Source organism: Anopheles coustani, chromosome 2 (assembly GCF_943734705.1).
Source record: "Anopheles coustani chromosome 2, idAnoCousDA_361_x.2, whole genome shotgun sequence".
In the NCBI taxonomy this organism is placed as follows: Eukaryota; Metazoa; Arthropoda; class Insecta; order Diptera; family Culicidae; genus Anopheles; species Anopheles coustani.
Window position 1 is genome coordinate 20,229,148 of NC_071289.1, and position 15,877 is coordinate 20,245,024.

A 15,877-nucleotide genomic window follows, 5' to 3' on the forward strand; every position below is an offset into this window, starting at 1 on the left:
CAATCACTAAACATTACAATATTCTTTCTCTCAAAACTAAATTTTAAAGTTTCTGTCCTTGTGAGTTTTGGAATACTGTTATGAAACCAAAGATCCAACTGATAATGAATGTGTGGTTAAATATATTAGGCAAAGAGAAGAATAAGGCAATCAAAACCATGTAGCCGGTAGTACCTCATATGGGACCATGTAAATAAAGTGCTAACAATAGATTATTGAGTGTATTCATTCATTGAAAAAAGTCTTTCCAGGGGAAAAAGGTTACAAGTTAAATTATGTTCGAACTTGATCGAAGCATTCCGATGAGCATGGACCGACCAAAACAAAAATCGTAGCCTTAGTGTTTCGTTGCTTAATTTACGCATGCAAAAGTTACTCAGTGGTAGCGGTGAATATGATTTGATCTATGTTGGCCCTTCAGAATCCTCGACAAAAAGATGTTGTTCGCTCTAGCTTCTATTATATCGATTGCCTTCGCCTCGCCTATGTTCATCTTTGAACTCATCCTTTGCCCGCTGCCGGGCCAAATACTCCTCATCATCCTGTTCTTCAAGCTTTTCATTCGCTTCATCTTCCTTGTCCTGTTCGGCTGCGTTGTCTTGGAAAACCTTGTTCATTAGCGAGTTCTTGTTGACCTCCTTCATCTTTTCGGGATCCGGAAATATACCTTCTGCGACACGCTGCTCGTAAAACTCGGCCACCGTCATAGTAGGCAGGCTTGGATAACCTTTACCGTATACCGCCTTCTGTACCGCATCCCTTGTGATAATTATTGGCTTGAGCGGTATCGGATGGAATTTCTGTTTCGGCAGTGCAGGTTCCGCACCGTCGCCATTGTTATCCTTCCGTTGTTTCATGAATGCCAAAACTTGCCGCTCCTTAGCAATACTCTCGAGCTCTTCCTGTGCAGTTCCTATGGAAGATTTCAGCAGCTTCAGGTAAAACTCGCGCTTTGTTTCATCGTCCACTGTCTCGCCTCGCTGCTCCAAAAGCTTTCGAAGCTGTTCAATCGTATTTTCTAGCTCCTTTTTTTCTTGATATTTACGAATTTTTTCATTCCTCTCATGGCCCAAGCGATTTAGTTCTTGGAGTTGCGCACTTTGTGCTTGGGGAAATAGTGTGGATAGTTCCCGGGTGGAGTCAGATTCGGTATCCGCTTTCTCGTACAAGCGATAGTTTTCACAGCGCGACAGGAAATCTCTAAAAAAAAAAAAAATTACATGACAATACTAAAATTAGCCACTGATACCCTCGGTACATTAGTTTCTTGAAGGCGATTTCGATTAATACTCACTTGAAATAAACCTCGGCCACCTCAACTACTTGCTCTCGGTCAACGTTACACAGCTTTTGAGTCATTTGTCCGAGGTAAAATGGTAGCAGCAAGTAGCGCAAGTTTTCTGTAGGAATTTCCTCGACAGATTCATTGCTACTAAACATCCCCACCAAGCTGACAAGACGAGTAGCATCCTCGAATAATCCGATACATTTCTTCATCTTTACCTGAAAGTAAAGAATCAGTCAATCGGACCACCATCGATATCCTGTAAAACTGAATCCAGTATCGATACCTACTTGAAATTCCGTTGAAGCGCGTGGAGTGTTGTAATCCCCAGGGTCATTCATCATTTGGTAGCCTTCGTCGAAAATTTCTGTTAATTTGCGGTCCAGCGGTATTTCTGCCGGTATCGAACTCATTTTGTTGTTGTTTTATGAGTTTTTCACAAGCACAGATGTTATGCTAGAACGATGGTAGAAAAGAAACTGTGACGTCCGGGTAGACGAGATGCATGAAGATTTTTGGTTCAAGGTTGAGAGATACAAGCTGCTCACACATTCAGCGATATTTGACAGATCTCAGTTTACATGGTAAACATTTCGAACGAAGTTTAGTTGATTTCGCAAATATTCGTCCCAAATTCAATGTTATACGTGCTTTAAACATTGCTATCATAAAAATAAAATTGTGACTAGTAAATCCCCCGCAATGGATGAAACAACATTGACGATACTATTCGAAAACGGTAAGAATAAGCATTTGTGTGTTACTAGAAGAATACTCATTGCTGGCAATAACATTTTCTTATCGTATTACCAAATGGGAAGAAACAAATCAAAACGATATTTTTAACAACGCTGCGAAAGTTCATACAACAACTTTAAATGAAGATGGTAAATGTTGCAATATAGAATTCATGTGGAAAAAATGCAATCTGTGTTTCATCCGTAGATGGCTATCCTGCACTGTGTCCGATGGAGTCGTACCTCACCACCTCACACCAAGCTATTCTGCAACGCTTTTGCCGGTTATGCATGCGAGAATATCCCTTTCTGTTCCCGTTCAAAGCTATGCTGAGCGAGATTTCCATCGCCACAATGCTAGAAAGAATTTTAGGTTCATTCAAAATTAAGCAGACTCCTGACCTACCAAACGCAGTTTGTTCTCGCTGCCTGACGAAACTGGATTTTGCCTACCACGTCCAAAAAGAGTTTGTGCACAACGAACATCGGCTGAGGCATTACATGCAGCACGGAGAGCTTATCGAAAAGTTGTATGAGTTCCAGAAACAATCTACCATCGTGAGGAAAAGCACTTCCGATCAGGCTTTGGCAAAACATGGGGATGGCTTACTGCAAGAGGCGGTGCATATGGATCCCGCTCACGAAGTACCGGGCATGAACGATGCTGCAGCGGAAGCAGCAAAGATCTTCAAAACTATGACCCCCCCTGGTGGTTGGGCTGTAGTTGCTTGTGACTGTGGACAGAAGTCGGAAGCATCTTGCCAGGAGACTCACACAGCTAACGCGAAAGTAAAGCGAAAGCAAAGAAACCGTCAAATTCTTCGTCAAGCGATCGCAGCTGAAAATCCTACTGCAGCAAAAGCGCAGCCCATAAGCCAAACCAAATGTTACATCTGTGGTTGTGAAACGGAAAGTGAAACCGCTTTGAATGATCACACAGCTCAGCACGTGGATATGTTACCTTACAGTTGCCCAAATTGTTACAACGATAGCGCAGAGGAAACGAAAACAATCACGTCATTGGCAATGTTACAGCGACACTTTCGGATGCATACGTATCCTCTCAAGTGTCCACATTGTCCGCAACGGTTCCGAAAATATACTACCGTCTACGCGCACGTTCGCTATCGACACGAAATGTTCGATAATCCGGAGGGATACACTTGCGAAATTTGCGGGATCAGGATAAAGTATCGTCCTACGTTTTTATTTCATATGCAAAACCATCGCAACGAAGAAAAGGGTACGTACAAGTGCCAGTACTGCCATCGCGCCTTCGGTACACGGGCGCGCATGGAACGGCACGTGCGTTCCCACACTGGAGAGCGTCCCTTTGCATGTCGTCTCTGTCCGAAGACATTTGCCTACGCAGGCCAACTCAGTGCGCACATGTCCCGGCATAACAACGAACGTGGTCATCAGTGTGAACAGTGTGGGAAAGGATTCTTTAACAAAGCAATGCTAGGACAACACCTTGCCACCCACGAACCTACCGCTAATCGTAAAGTACCCCATGGGAAAGCGACACGACAACGTCCCTGTTCGTTTCCAGACTGTAAGTATGTTGCCCAAACGTATCAAGCATATTACATTCACCGATTGCGCCACCAAATGGCTCACTCATGTGACGAGTGTGGCCGACGTTTTGCTCGACAATCGGAAGTACGGCGACATCGGCGAATTTACCATACGACTGACCATCCCTTCAAGTGCGAGCCATGCAATAAGATATTTTTGAGCGCTCAGAGCTACCGTGAGCATATGGACGCGCACGCCAATGTACGCCGGTACGAATGCGATGTTTGTGATAAGAAGTTTGTGCGTCGTCGAAATCTCACCACCCATCGGCTTTCACACACAAACCATCGTGCCCATCGATGCGAGCTTTGCGAAAGTACATTCAAGTATAAAAGTGATTTCAATCGACACAAGAAAGACAAACATGGACAGACTGGGCACGATGAATGTACGACTGTGCAGGCCGAAGATGATGAAATCGTAAAGGAGATTGTCCTATTGCCTGAGGATCCGATGATGGAAGGAATATTAGTTGAGGAGGCAGTTCAGCAGGGTATCCTGGTAGAGGAGGACATTGAGCTCGATGGCACGTACGGAGAGATCATCGAAACGGTTGAAGAATCGAATTCGTTCAATATAGAGGAAGTTGTTAAGGAAGAGTACATACTACATTATGCCTAACTTGCTGCGGTTGTATGCATTCATACAACTTTTATTCGATTGCGTAAATGATCATACAATTATCTGTATTCCTTTGAATTGTGAATATAGTTTATGCGTTTTACTTTTGAATAAAAATAACGTTCAGCCGTTGTAAATTTCAAATTTGCAGTTGTAGAAAGTTTGGCAACCTTGCTCTTCGTTTGACGTTTCGTGCAGTTGAAACGTCACTATTGTTCCAAGATTGATATAATGCCTCCATTTGTGCTTGGGTAGAGTTAAATATCAACTAGCGCACACCTAAAAATTCGTATTTTCGCTAGATTGCTAAAAGTTTTCGAGAATATCTTACTTGTGTAGCAAGCATCGGCGATGAATACATCCAAAGAACGTAAAACGATGAAGCTTGAGAAGAGTCCACAGGCAGTGAAGTTGGAATCTCTGGTCGAGATGGCTGATGGCGAAGGTAGGTCAAATGATGCTGTACGATAATGGCGGCAAAAACCCACCTCTGTATCTACTGACCCTTTTCAACCCAACCGCAGTTACGTCGAACAGCTTCTGTCGGATATGTTTGCTGAAGCAACCAAAACTGTTGCCGCTGATGAATCGTATCGATGGAGTAATGATTCCGGAGATGCTCTACAAGCTATGCGGTCGGCAGATAGAGGTGCAGGACAGCTACCCAAAGAGCGTCTGCGAACGTTGCCTGTGTCTGCTAGACAGTGCGTTTAGTTTTTTGAACCTGTTCCACCAGCAGGACGAACAGTTACGTAGCTTCTACTGGAACGGATCCGTTGTGGAGCAACTGAAAACATACCAGCAGAGCGAGGATAATACTGTCGATAAACGCATCGAAGCATTGTTTCAACGCAATGGTAACATTTTTACTGAACCACCAAAGGACGTTTGCACCGCTGCTACCATGACCGACTCCCCCGAGGTAACTAGTGTTGGCGTAAATACCGAGCCGAAAAAGCAATCCGTGGAGGCAGATGAGATGGACTTTATCGAAATTGAGCCGGAGGATGGATATATTGCGTACAGTGATCTTGGCGAAACTGATTCGGAGGAACAGGTGCTTGAAATGAAGATAGATGTACTGAACTCTCGAGATCCTTCGGATGCGGAAGAAAGGGTACGAAAACGGCATGCAAGGATTGCGAATCTTCATTCGGCGCGTCGAACAGAGTTTCCAACGGTTCGTACAATGGAACGACCAAAAGAAAGTGCGGAGGACGATCCGTTTGAAGAAATGGACGAACAAGAGTTGGAGGAAATGGACCAAGGCGACACGGACGATCAGTCACAGAATGACCAGGAGTACGAAGACAGTGAATCGAGACAAGACCCCGAGGAGAGCCTTGAAGTGATCGATCCATTTCGCTGCTACATTTGTGATCACCTGGCAGAAGGTGACGAGCAGCTAGAGGAGCACCTTGAATCGCACACCCTAATGCTGCCTTACGATTGTAAGAAGTGTGCAGCTGAAGGTGCGAATCTTCCCCGTTTCAAGACAGTGTCGTCGTTGCAAAACCACTTTCGTTCGCATCACTTCCATCACCGGTGTGATGTGTGTGGAAAAAGGTTCCAGCGCAAATCGCTACTAATGACGCACCGTGAAAGCCACGAGGAGAATGAATACGAGTGCGATGAATGTGGACGCAAATTTTCACATCGCAAGACCTGGCACAATCATATTCAACGCCACATGGCAATGCGTGCCGAAGTTTTCAAGTGCGAAGTCTGTGAAAAGGTGTTCGGTAACAAATCACGTCTCGTACGACACCTGCAGGTGCATACCGGCGAGAAACCTCACACGTGTCGTTACTGTAACAAAGGCTTTTCCGATCGACACCAGCTGCAGTGCCACACGGAGAAACACATCAAGGACGAGGAATGTCAGTGCGAAGAGTGTGGAAACACGTTTCCGGATCACCGACGACTCGATGAACACAAAGTCAAAGAACATCTGCGAGGAGCGGAGCTGGAAGAGTTTCTCGCCCGAAAGAAGAAGCCACCGCGACGCTCGATCAAACTGCAAAACGACCGTTGCCAATACCCAGGCTGCGATTATACGGCCAAAACGTACGGTGCAATGTATGTCCACAAGCGCACAAAGCATTTGAGCAACATTCAGTGCGAATTGTGCAACAAGGCATTCGCCTTCATGAATCAGCTAAAGGTACACATGAAGCTGCACACAGGCGATAAACCGTTCGAGTGTGAGATTTGCAATCGCAAGTTCCGGCGCTCGTTCAGCTACCGCGAGCATATGGAAATGCACAAGTCGGACACCAGCTACGTTTGCATGATTTGTGAAAAGAGCTTTAAACGACCGCGTTATCTGCAGGCACACATGCTAACCCATACGTCGAATCGCAAATTTACCTGCCAGATCTGCGATTCAAGCTACAAGACGAACGGCGAACTAAAGAAGCACTGCCGAAACAAGCACGATATAGACATCTCAAGACAAAACACATTTCAAGACGGGGAAGAGACTAATGAGGTGTACGTAGTAGAATATGTTTGAAGAGAGCCAGAGGCTTGGTTTGGTCATTGTAAAAGATGAGAGGTGGTGATGTCATAATTACCGATATCTATAATTAGTGGTTCTATAATCTATTACTGATTTCTATCGATTTTGATATGTAAAAGGACATGTACGTCAAATAGCGTACTTTTTGCATAATACACTCATATGCATTGGTTCGATAACATTGTTTAGCAAAAATGCTCTACGATGTTGGTACAGAAGGAGCATTAAGAATACAACATGATAAACCTTAATTAACCTTAACCGAAATTTAGAAAATATGTGCTCTGTATCCGCGTAAAGGAGCATATGTGTTCCGTTTAATACACCATACAAATTACATTGAATATCTACCACTTCACAACTTGCAAACCATTTTGTAGAATCGTTGCACCAGGTTATTAAGATCTAGCAATTGATCATGAGCTACATTTGCTTTGAATTTAAGTTTTTAAATTTTACTATATAAGGCCCAACAAAAATTCGGTAGACGACACAAGCTTCTAGGAAGATTTTTTTGGTTCTTGTATCTTAATGCCCTGGTAATAAATAATTGTGCATACCTTATTCAAAACAAGGTGTTGAGATAGTATACCGCACTTGTGTAGATGAATTGATTTTGATCCTGAAAGCGGAAGCTTCAAACGATTTTCATCTGCGCTTATGCTTAAAATCGCTCATAATAAGTTTTTTGTAATCGAACTTGCTTTTATTTACTTGTGGAACGTCTTCATGCAAACATAATTTTCTTTATGGTATGGTATTATTTAAGTCTAACCTAAAGATAGCCATTTACTTTCGCTGCTTTGCCTAAATTTGTTCGTACATGATTGTAATACGCGACTTACTATAATTTGTAATTTAAATTCAAAAACTTCAATGTGGTGTGAAATGTTTAGCTATTTGTAATAAATCAGTACGTTGAAAAATAAACTTATACCTTTACTGCATGTATGTGGCAATATATTTATGTTTAAAATAAGTTTTAAGTTTCCCCTGTACGAGAGGACTGACTATCCACGTACGACAACAGGGAAACAAGTCTCGTAAGCCCTTAACGGGCAGGCATGACAAAGAGGTCGTTACGCCAAGAAGAAGAAGAAGTTTTAAGTTTGATCGTAAACTTGTTACATAATGCTACAGGTTGAGAACACAAACAAATTGCTTAACATGATTTATCTATATTTCTACAATCTCAAGTATAAGCATTTTTCATAATTGGAACACGTCTCCTTGCCTTTTTCCGTGTTTTCTGGACGCCGAAGATTTGCCTTTACTTGAGTCCACGGGTGCCTTGGCTTGAGATGCAGGGTGCTAAGTTTAAGTCCTTAATAACGTTACGTCTCCATAATCTTGTGCATCAATTTCCGGTTCGCTGCTCCATTTGTGTTGCAAGTCAGCCTTCTCTGCGAAACGTTATACCTGGCCATTGTCATTACGAAAGCTAGCTTAAACTTATGGTTCTACTATGATAACACGATTTTTAATTATAGAATTATGATGTGCTTAAAAAAATGTTTAACTAAACTTCTTCAATTCGTCAGAAAAATGAACAAATAAAATTGCGACAATTTTACAGCTCATCATACAAAGGAAATTTTAAGTTAGTGAGTTTGTACCTATAGAGTAAATATGTTAAGAGCCGTTTGGTCAGAAAGCAAAAGCATATTAATTACCCACTATCACCGTTGTTGAGACATTTTCTTCGTCATAAGAGTCTATTGCTTTAACAACTATTTCTTCAACATTTGTTCCATCAAAGTGTTTGCGTTGGGCATGTTTCTTGAGCTCGCCCTTTGTCTTGTAACTATTGCCACACATTTCGCACGCAAATCTTCTCACTGATGAGTGGGTCTGCATATGCGCCTGCAGATACTGGGGCAGCTTGAAACATTTTTGGCAGATCTCGCACGTGTAAGTGCAGTCCGACCGGTGCGTCAGCAAATGTCTGCGATAAATCTCTACTCGCCGGAAACTTCTATCGCATGTCTCGCACTTGTGCGGCTTTTCGCCCGTGTGCAACGTCATGTGATCCTTCAGCATATTGGCGAAAGCGAACGTCTTGCTGCATACCTCGCACTGGTACAAGGGCATATGCTTCGTACGCTTATGCATATACATTGCAGTGTACGTCGCGGCCGTGTAGTCGCAGCCGGCGTATGGGCAACGTCCGTCTTTGCTGGGGAGTAAAGCGGGTCCACGGATCTTGCGTGAGGTGGTCGTGGGTTTTGTGGTACTATTGCACGACTTTTGATGTGCCTTGAGCGTGGTACTTTGGGTGAATGTACGGTCACATTCGTCGCACTTGAACGGTCGCTCCCCAGTGTGAGTTCTTTGGTGAGCCAATCGGTTGTACGACGTACTGAACGATTTGTCGCAGTACATACATTTATACTTTTTCTCACCCTTATGAGATGCTTCGTGTCGTTGTAGGGAACTTTTTACCCCGAACGAACGATCACATATCGAGCATTTGAATTGGCCGCTCAATTCGTTCCGATGATGGGCAACGTGGGTCCTAAACACGGCTCTATGAAAATATTGTTTTCCGCAATACTCACACGTTAGTCCATTTTCTCCATAACCATGCGAGGCCCACAGGTGAGTTTTAAGTTTTGTTTTAGTGCTAAACCGACGGTAGCATTTGTCGCATTTGTGCGGCATGCGATGCATTCTGAAATGTAGATTTAACTGATTCATTGTATTCAGTACTATTGGTTGATCCCTCTCCGAATGTTCGATTCCTTCACTTTCGTTGCTTTCCACCGTGCATTCTTTGCAGTGGAAAGGCAACATATGGACATGCTCTCGCATGTGAAAATCTCGTTCAATTACTGTATCGTGGTGTTTGTCGCAAACGTAACATGTTGTGAATGGAAAGTTATTTAAAGCTTCTTCCTCCAGTTGTCGTGTTTTACTTTTAAGCGGTTTAGTTTGCTTACTTTTTAGCGCTCGTCGTATTTCAGCCTTAAGCTTTCGTTTCGCTGCCTTTTCTTTTTCGAAAATTTGTAGAAATTGTTCCCAGCTATCACCTTGTGCTCCATTAGGATCAGCATCACCTTGCTTTACACTAGGATCTGGCTTGATTTCCGGTAAATAACTATTAGTACTAGCAACGTCGATATCAACCGTACTTTCCTGTCCACCATCGTCTTCCACAATTTCTTCATATTCATCAACGACCTTAGTGTAGCTTGAATGGTCAATTAAATCGGACAATTCTTCTGAATGGTGACCATCAGCGTAGGGTTCATATTCAATATCCGCTGAATGCATAATTTCGATATCTTCATCCTTGACGGATTGGCAATCGCTGGAACCAGTGTTGTGTTCTTGATATACATCTTCCGAGCTGATCTCTTCTTTAGTAGTTTTGTATTCGGACGGTTCATAAACATCAGCCGAAACCTGAGTAAAGTAGTCAATAATGCTCTGTTCGGCTGCCATTTGTACAAGCATTTCTGACTGTGCGATGAACTCCTGGCGTATGTTAAACGCTTGTTCTAGCTTTATTCTACACTGCAAGCACATGACCGTTGGAAATGAATCGTTGTTTTCTGTCTGTGAAAATATAACAAAAAATAAGCATATACGAATAGGGGGAAAAATGCTCCTTTTTATACCTCAAATGCGGTAAGTTGTATCAGCATATCGAGCACCGTCATGTTCTGTATGTGAGCATCGATTGGTATAGCAGTTCCATCATTGCAGTACTTCAAGCATGCCCTACAGAATTCGTCACGATACTTCCGTATAGATGGGTTTGTTTGATCATCGTCGTGGACACTTTCCTGGGAGGTTCTTGATTCATCTTCAGCATTACTTTCATATTCCAACCTTGGGACAGGGCCAACGATTGTAGGCACAGCTGAAACACAGCATTGATGTTAGGAAAGTGTAGCGATTGAAGCAGGAAAAACTTACCGTTCGAGTGAAGTCTTCTTAATTCTATACGTTTTTCATGTAGTGGTAGTTTAGACAATTGATAATCTTCCGGTTGAAAATGCACTGAACAGATGATGCTTTGCTTGGTAGGAGCCCAGTTTTTGTTTTGTCGGCAAAATTGAACCCACTGGCGACAGATGTTCTTGTCCATGGGAAAGGTATGAAACGTGATGTTGGCATTTTGTTGTTTAACCTTATAGCGAGTATTTTCGCAGAAGGTTACAGCGCAACGCGTAGAAGCCATGCTTAATTCTGGAAGAAATTGGAAACATATAGCCTTAAAGGAACGCGGGCCGTGACTCTGGACGTAGTGTTCTTCTTCATACGTTTTTCTAGCTAGCTTGTGAAACCGCAAGCACACTTATTCACATTACTTTATGTGTGTTGTGTTGAAAAGAACTTTTTTCGCTATAAGAATAGTAGTTTTAGTAACCAATAATCACTTGTATGTAAACTAAACTATTTTACTCCGCTTTTGTGGGAACAACGCTCGTAAAGTAATATAAACATTGCTTGTGTCAAATACACTAACCGAGGTACAGATGTACAAGAAAGTCCTACAGATTTTTTTGATAATAAGAATACTACAGCTACCTTGGTTAGGAGTAACCTTGATAATAATCAAGGTGCATTTATTAGGCACGTTCATTTGTGTTCCAGCATCCAAGCAATCGCCATTTTGACAGTGCTAATCCAAACAAAATTTAAGCAGAAACCATTACCCGGGAATCGCGAACAGCATAAAGTTAAATCTACAAAATGGGATACAAATGTGCTGTGGTTGATTGCAAGAACAATCGCTACTATGTGACTAAACAACGAAAGCAAGTATACTTTCACTCGTTTCCTCCATTAAAAAATGATCTACGCAAGCGATGGATATCTTTCTGCAAAAGGGGTCCGGGATGGGTTGCGTCGAAACATGACGTGATTTGTTCGGCACATTTCACTCCAGAGGATTACCAAATGCAGAAATCACCTTTATTCCAGTTTCCTGAAAAGTCCTGCAATATTAGACTGTATCCTACCGGTAAGTTGATGTACTGTGAATAGTAAACAAGCACAGCGATCTACTTCAAGAGTGTTCTTATTATTGCAGCTGTTCCGAGAATACGTTCTGATGTTGACGAAGGGGATGCCTTCGTAAAAAACCGGTCTAGGAATGCTGAAGAGCCAGACGATATCGCAGATGAGAACGAAGGTAAAATAAATTATATATATCTTCTCACTATGAATTATGCACCCCAGAGATATTTTTGTAATTTTCACCGATCTAAAGAGCTGTTAGAAATCGTGTAAAATACGATAAAGCCCTTTCACCCTCCTAAATCCCATATAATGTTGATATCTTCTTATGCACCCGACCTGCAAGAGTATTTGAAGCAATCAAATTTAATAAGTCACATAAACACAACGTTTAAGTTGAGTCATTTGACGGGCAATTAAAGCCCTCTATATAAAGCCAAAAAATAGCATGGACATCCAATAGATAATTCAAAATTCATTGGATATTGATGGAGTTAAATATTCGATTATTCGTTTAGGTCATGTCGGCCCTTCAGTACTCATTAAAAAGCACAATAAGTGTATCAAATTGATTTCCGTGATGCGATGTGAAATTGCATAAACGAAACTGCAGAGCAATTATCGCATTTAATTTTTTATTTATTAATCATCAATAGTGAAGAGGGTCAAAGATTACAATTGAACTTACAAACTTAGTATATATACAAATTAGCTTGGAGCCTTGCTTTAGAAAGATGTCTAAGGCTTTATCGGTTCACAATCCTTTTTTGTTTTTTCGACTTTAAAAGAAATGGATAAAAAAATTATATTCATATTTGAGTTTACGTTTACGTAATACAAAAACGCGGATCGCGAACTGTCTGGTTCAAAACGATGACAAACAGCATTAAACTCGCGGCACATTACAAGAAACGCAAATTATGAAAGCACTTTTGCTTGCAATGGAGGGACTCGGGCAAAACTGCGAAATTATTAAACATCAAGTGTGAATTTATTTTCCTCCAAAATTGAGCTAGCAACATGTTCTTCCCCAAAAGCAACCTCAGATTTGATTATTATTTCGCGGATAATTTCCTCCGAATGTTTGTGTTGCGTATGCTTTTTGAGTTCGCCTTTTGTCTTGTAGCTGTTACCGCAAATGTCACACGAAAATTTACGCTCTGTTGAATGGGTCAGAATATGTGCCTGTAGATACCGTTGCAACTTGAAGCTCTTCTGGCATATTTTGCAGGCATAGCTCGTGTCCGAGTCGTGCGTTGCCAAGTGCCATCGATAATCTTTGATGAGTCGAAAACTGCGATTGCACAGCTCGCACTGGTACGGTTTTTCACCCGTGTGCAGTGTCATGTGAATTTTCAACTGGTTTGCAAAAGCAAATTGCTTATTGCAAACCTCGCACTGAACCATGGGTTCATGCTTCGAACGCTTGTGCATGTACATTGCACTGTAACTTGTAGCCGTATAGACACAGCCGGGATAAGGACATGTCCCACCATTGTCAGGAAGCAGTTCAGTTCTAGCGGTTTTGGTTTTAGGAGCCTTTGTGATGGAATCAGTTTTTTCTTTTGGTCGCACTTTGAGATGTGTCTGCTGATGATACCGGAGTGCGGATTTTTGCGAGAACAAACGATCACATTCCGAACACTTGTGAAATCCTTCTCCAGTGTGTATTCTATGGTGATTGAGTCGATTGTAGGACGTACTGAACGATTTTTCGCAATACAAGCACTTATACTTTTTCTCACCCTTATGGGATGCTTCGTGTCGTTGCAGAGAACTCTTTACACCAAATGTACGGTCACATATCGAGCATTTGAATTGGCCGCTCAATTCGTTCCGATGATGAGCAACATGTTTTCTAAAAGCAATTTTGTGGAAGTATTGCTTTCCACAATATTCACACGTTAGTCCTCCGCTTTCTGCATAACCGTGTGAGGCCCAAAAATGAGTTTTAAGTTTTGTTTTAGTACTGAAGCGATGATAGCATTTGACGCATTTGTGCGGCATTCGATGCATTCTGAAATGTAGATTCAACTTATGTGTTGTGTTAAGTACTATCGGCTCCGAATTTTCCGTTCCTTCGATTTTCACCGAGCATTCGTTGCATTCATACGGTAACATATGGATATGTTCTCGCATGTGATAATCTCGATCCATTAGAGTATTGTGTTTCCTATCGCATATGTAACACGTTGTAAATGGAAAGCGTTTTCGAGCTTCTTCATCCAATTTTCTTTGTTCAGTACTTAAACCTTTGTTTTGTTTTGCTCTACGAAGGCTCTGTATTTCAGATAAACGCTTTCGTTTCGCGGCCTTTTCTTGCTCACAGAAACGCTGAAAGCTTTCCCAAGAATCGCCATCATCTGGGGTTGTGTGTAGTGGCGGAAACTGCCTTCTTTTGCGTTTGGGCTGTATTTCTTCTCCGTTGCCTTCCTGGGTAGCGGATTCATCTCCAATTGTTTTATTTTCTGAGCCCGATCCTTCTCCCATATCAACACTGCCAGCTCCTAATTGATTTTCAATTTTCGTGTAGCATGAGTGATCGAATGAATCGGTTATTTGCGACTGGTCTTCATCATCCTCGTCACCACAGTCGTACGTCTCTTCATGCTCGACAGAAAGACAGTCGTTAGGATCACTGCGAGTTTCATCATTTATATCCTCTAAGATGCTATAATTTTTAGACTGTTCATCGTCTGTTGATCCATATGATTCAGCTGAAACCTTATCAAAGTAATCAATAAGGTTCTGCTCAGCGGCCATCTGTACGAGCAGTTCTGACTGTGCGATGAACTCTTGGCGAATGTTAAATGCTTGTTGCAGCTTTGTGCTACAAAGCAAGCATATGACTGTTGGAAATGCTTCGTTATCGTCCGTCTAGAAAAATAGAAGAGTATATATTTTAACTTACAATCATAGGAAGCAAATTTGATTTCTTAGACTTACTTCAAACGCGGTAAGTTGAATAAGCATATCGAGCACCGTCATGTTCTGTATTTCAGAATCAACCGGAATTGAACAATTCTGGCAGTGCTTCAAACAAGTTCTACAGAACTGATCGCGATACTTAAACGGCTTTGAGTCAGTTTGGGCATAATGGACGTTTCCTTCGTCCGTTGTCAATTCCTCCTTGTTCATGATTGAAGGAACCGCTAAAAGCAGTACTGGCGTTAGAAACAATTGGAGGTTAAACGAAGGAAAGCTTACCATCCGAATGAAGTCTTCGTAATCCTATTCGTTTTTCATGAAGCGGTTGTTTAGGTAATTGATAATCCTCTGGCTGAAAATGCGACGAGCAGATGACGCTTTGCTTGGTAGGTGTCCATTGTTCGTGTTGTTTGCAAAACTGAATCCACTCGCGGCAGACTGCTTTGTCCACAGGAAACGTATGGAAAGTGATGTTTTCTTTCCGCTGCTTCACGAGATACCGAGTATTGGTACAGAAGGATGCAGCACAACCGTACATAGTTGATTCTTGTGGTATGCGCGGTTATTTTAACAGCATCAACTTACAATACTGAGTCTGTGCAATCCTGACGACGCTACGTAAGCTTGTGCGCGTCAAACGGAACGTACTGCTGTTGATTGATATACCCTTATGCAGAACAACACTACACTTTGTTTTGTTCGCCCTTAATGTAGGACTTTTTGTAGATACGCGGCACTACACTGGTAGTAATGGAAACAAAATTAGTTAGATGCCACTTGTTTATCATGTGTTTTTTACCAAAGGTGTGTAGAAATTGCCAGGTAGCATTGTTGAGGACGTCTTTGGCTTTTCACACCTCAATGCCGTGCATGAACCTTGTGCGGTAATTAATGGTTTTTTAAAGAATAGTATACATTTTATATTTAACAATTGTGTATTTTTATGCCGTATCATCCAGTTTAACGGAAACGACAGATTTTTTTAATGCAGTGATGATACTTGCATGGCTGATGTAATCTAGGCAAGTTTGACGCTGCTAAGGTGGATCAACAGACGCTATCACCAAGATGGCGGACTTAAATGTGCTTGGTATGTACACCTTGCAATGTGAACCTTGGTTATATGAAGCGAAGCGAAGCATCAAACATTGAGAGGACAGTATCAACATAAACAAGAGTTTCTTGGTAAAGCGCCTGATACAATTATCCTTGCGAAGTTTAAAGTCCTCAAAACTTCTT

General features: G+C 42.0%; 4 protein-coding genes across 4 annotated transcripts; 2 read left to right on the forward strand and 2 right to left on the reverse strand.

The window, feature by feature from the left end:
* Positions 1-207: 207 nt before the first annotated feature.
* Positions 208-1,737, reverse strand: LOC131263283 (immunoglobulin-binding protein 1). The gene is made up of 3 exons (XM_058265458.1): positions 1,576-1,737; positions 1,295-1,503; positions 208-1,200 (listed from the first exon to the last, which is right to left on the reverse strand). The coding sequence occupies exons 1-3, from the start codon at positions 1,696-1,698 to the stop codon at positions 450-452; spliced, it is 1,083 nt and encodes a 360-aa protein (XP_058121441.1). The 5' UTR covers positions 1,699-1,737; the 3' UTR covers positions 208-449.
* A 53-nt stretch (positions 1,738-1,790) lies between these two features.
* LOC131264057 (zinc finger protein 267-like) lies at positions 1,791-4,359 on the forward strand. The gene is made up of 3 exons (XM_058266346.1): positions 1,791-1,810; positions 2,030-2,172; positions 2,231-4,359. Exons 1-3 carry the CDS (start codon positions 1,791-1,793, stop codon positions 4,219-4,221), a joined length of 2,154 nt encoding a protein of 717 aa, XP_058122329.1. The 3' UTR covers positions 4,222-4,359.
* An 89-nt stretch (positions 4,360-4,448) lies between these two features.
* Positions 4,449-7,331, forward strand: LOC131263788 (zinc finger protein 26-like). The gene is made up of 2 exons (XM_058266045.1): positions 4,449-4,666; positions 4,746-7,331. Exons 1-2 carry the CDS (start codon positions 4,573-4,575, stop codon positions 6,734-6,736), a joined length of 2,085 nt encoding a protein of 694 aa, XP_058122028.1. The 5' UTR covers positions 4,449-4,572; the 3' UTR covers positions 6,737-7,331.
* A 69-nt stretch (positions 7,332-7,400) lies between these two features.
* Positions 7,401-15,365, reverse strand: LOC131264058 (uncharacterized). Its single transcript, XM_058266347.1, has 7 exons — positions 14,918-15,365; positions 14,657-14,862; positions 12,689-14,587; positions 11,279-11,294; positions 10,664-10,936; positions 10,363-10,607; positions 7,401-10,300 (listed from the first exon to the last, which is right to left on the reverse strand). Exons 1-7 carry the CDS (start codon positions 15,174-15,176, stop codon positions 8,408-8,410), a joined length of 4,791 nt encoding a protein of 1,596 aa, XP_058122330.1. The 5' UTR covers positions 15,177-15,365; the 3' UTR covers positions 7,401-8,407.
* Positions 15,366-15,877: the final 512 nt, after the last annotated feature.

What these genes read in the sequence shown, in the direction of transcription:
- LOC131263283 (XM_058265458.1), bottom strand. Translation starts at nt 1,698, where the DNA reads ATGAGTTCGATACCGGCAGAAATACCGCTGGACCGCAAATTAACAGAA. An exon ending in GCGCTTCAACGGAATTTCAA is followed by an intron (nt 1,504 to 1,575) that starts GTAGGTATCGAT and finishes CTTTACTTTCAG; the next exon opens with GTAAAGATGAAGAAATGTAT. An exon ending in GTGGCCGAGGTTTATTTCAA is followed by an intron (nt 1,201 to 1,294) that starts GTGAGTATTAAT and finishes TTTTTTTTTTAG; the next exon opens with AGATTTCCTGTCGCGCTGTG.
- LOC131264057 (XM_058266346.1), top strand. Translation starts at nt 1,791, where the DNA reads ATGAAGATTTTTGGTTCAAG. An exon ending in ATGAAGATTTTTGGTTCAAG is followed by an intron (nt 1,811 to 2,029) that starts GTTGAGAGATAC and finishes GAAAACGGTAAG; the next exon opens with AATAAGCATTTGTGTGTTAC. An exon ending in AACAACTTTAAATGAAGATG is followed by an intron (nt 2,173 to 2,230) that starts GTAAATGTTGCA and finishes TTTCATCCGTAG; the next exon opens with ATGGCTATCCTGCACTGTGT.
- LOC131263788 (XM_058266045.1), top strand. Translation starts at nt 4,573, where the DNA reads ATGAATACATCCAAAGAACGTAAAACGATGAAGCTTGAGAAGAGTCCA. An exon ending in CGAGATGGCTGATGGCGAAG is followed by an intron (nt 4,667 to 4,745) that starts GTAGGTCAAATG and finishes ACCCAACCGCAG; the next exon opens with TTACGTCGAACAGCTTCTGT.
- LOC131264058 (XM_058266347.1), bottom strand. Translation starts at nt 15,176, where the DNA reads ATGTACGGTTGTGCTGCATCCTTCTGTACCAATACTCGGTATCTCGTG. An exon ending in TTCAACTTACCGCGTTTGAA is followed by an intron (nt 14,588 to 14,656) that starts GTAAGTCTAAGA and finishes CTATTTTTCTAG; the next exon opens with ACGGACGATAACGAAGCATT. An exon ending in TACAACTTACCGCATTTGAG is followed by an intron (nt 10,301 to 10,362) that starts GTATAAAAAGGA and finishes ATATTTTCACAG; the next exon opens with ACAGAAAACAACGATTCATT.